The sequence below is a fragment of the Oryzias melastigma genome, linkage group LG22, assembly GCF_002922805.2.
Source record: "Oryzias melastigma strain HK-1 linkage group LG22, ASM292280v2, whole genome shotgun sequence".
Taxonomy (NCBI): Eukaryota; Metazoa; Chordata; class Actinopteri; order Beloniformes; family Adrianichthyidae; genus Oryzias; species Oryzias melastigma.
This window is the reverse complement of record NC_050533.1, coordinates 23,472,666-23,474,446: the sequence shown is the minus strand read 5'-3', so window position 1 is coordinate 23,474,446 and position 1,781 is coordinate 23,472,666. Positions and strand designations below refer to the sequence as shown.

Here is a 1,781-nt window from a genome sequence, read left to right as displayed (position 1 = left end):
AAACTTCAAAATTAAAAAAGCCTAAATTAGCCAAAACAGCTAGCATGTAGCTGAAATTTTAGCTAAATCCCAAAATAGCCTAAAAAAATCTTATGCCAAAATAGTCCAAAAAGCTGTCAGAATGCAAATTTTTAAAACTTTAAAACCGTAATATTTTAAGATAATCATGAATAATAAAAAGGCAGGAATATTACTCCAGAATAAATCAACTTAAATACATTTCAATATTCTATTGTCTTTAAAACTGTACTTTGCCTAAATTACACAAGTTAGAAATAAGTGCAAGATAACGTCGGGCCATTAATCATGTTATGGTTGAAAAGTTACAGAATGTTAAAGATTCTGTAACTTTTCAACGCCTCAGGTGTTGAAGGGTTAAAGAAAGCACATCCCCATGTGGTGGTTACCTGCATTCCCTCCTGACCGGATATGCCGATGCCCACATCTGCCACCTGGATCATGCTCACGTCGTTGGCTCCATCACCTGTGCAGCAAACCTCGTCAGACAATCCAACACAGACTGGCACTTCACTGGATTCCAGCAGTGACCACAGTTGAGTGTGACTTTACATAAATATCATTGATTTTGTTTGGTAGAAAGATCTGGAAAAATACAGCCAAATCGTCTGTGGTTTTGTGGCGTTACACCCCTTTTCAGTAACACTGACGACCATCATTTCTGTAACCCGACACTCATCAGTGTGTCCAGGTCAAATGGTCTTGTACTGCAAACCTTCATGGTGGTGTCTTGGTGTCAGTGGGGTCCCTATTCAGGTCAAAGTGGTGTTGTCGGTTGTGAATGGTTGCCTGTAAACCCTAGAACCCTGACATCTGGTAAACGGTCTGCAGCTGTGTGGATTTGCTAAACCATATCTGAGGTCCTTATAGGTTCTGGTCATGGTTGTGGTCCGTTTCTGGCGGGGATCCACTCCTGGGTCTGTCAAAAACTCTGACAGTAGTTCTGTGTCTTGATGTAAGTCTGTTGATGACACTTTTAGACTCATCAAGTTCACCCGCAACATGTGACTGTTTACTACCACCATGAAGACACTACGAAAGGTGGAGCTGCTCGTTCAATAAGCAACGTTGTGTGTTCATGAATGATGAACTGGGAATGACTTACTGAGAAAAATCGACTTTAAATACCCGCATAATGTTGACATTGATGCCTCATTGAAAAGGTTTTTCTTTCAGAATGTTTTGGCTCCTATAAGTAAAACACTGAAACACAGTGAGAACATTATTTGGAAACACTAAAGAGGTGCGTCTGTCACCACAATACAATCGACTCCCTATCCTGAAAATCTGTTAAGTGTTTTTATGACGAGTTTTTCCACTATATCTCTAACTTATTGTGGTTAGTGCACTTGTTAGTCGCATCTCACTAAACTTATCATTTATCTTTTTTTCAGGGTTTTTTTCTGCCGACCAGGACAGATCCTCTTTGGGACAGTCCCATAAACCTGACTGGAAACATTGGTAATGCCAATAAATACCGGCCAACTTCTGGTTATTTCAAACATGGAGCTTAATGTCTCTGTACCTTTAACTGAGTTCAACAGTGAACTGGAGATTAATAAAAAACAAAACTGATTTATTGAAGAAAAAGCTTGCAGCCTCACCCACAGCCAGGGTCATGACCTCTAATTGGTCCCGGACCAGCTGGACCACCTTGCTCTTCTGCAGCGGAGTGGACCTGCAGCAGAGGACAGCCTTGCATTTGCGGCTCAGCTCCAGGAAGCTGCTCCTGAGGTCGTCTTGCAGAGCCCAGTCCAGAGTCC

At 41.5% G+C, this 1,781-nt stretch overlaps 1 protein-coding gene across 2 annotated transcripts in view; it reads right to left on the bottom strand.

Moving 5' to 3' along the window:
- The window catches only part of atp10d (ATPase phospholipid transporting 10D), a gene marked incomplete in the record, with an annotated part of 37,533 nt that overhangs the window by 7,190 nt on the left and 28,562 nt on the right, over nt 1-1,781 (bottom strand). For both annotated transcript variants that reach the window (XM_024272177.2, XM_024272186.2), the window contains 2 exon segments: nt 408-484; nt 1,623-1,781. In XM_024272177.2, the coding sequence (XP_024127945.1) occupies nt 408-484; nt 1,623-1,781 (236 nt within the window).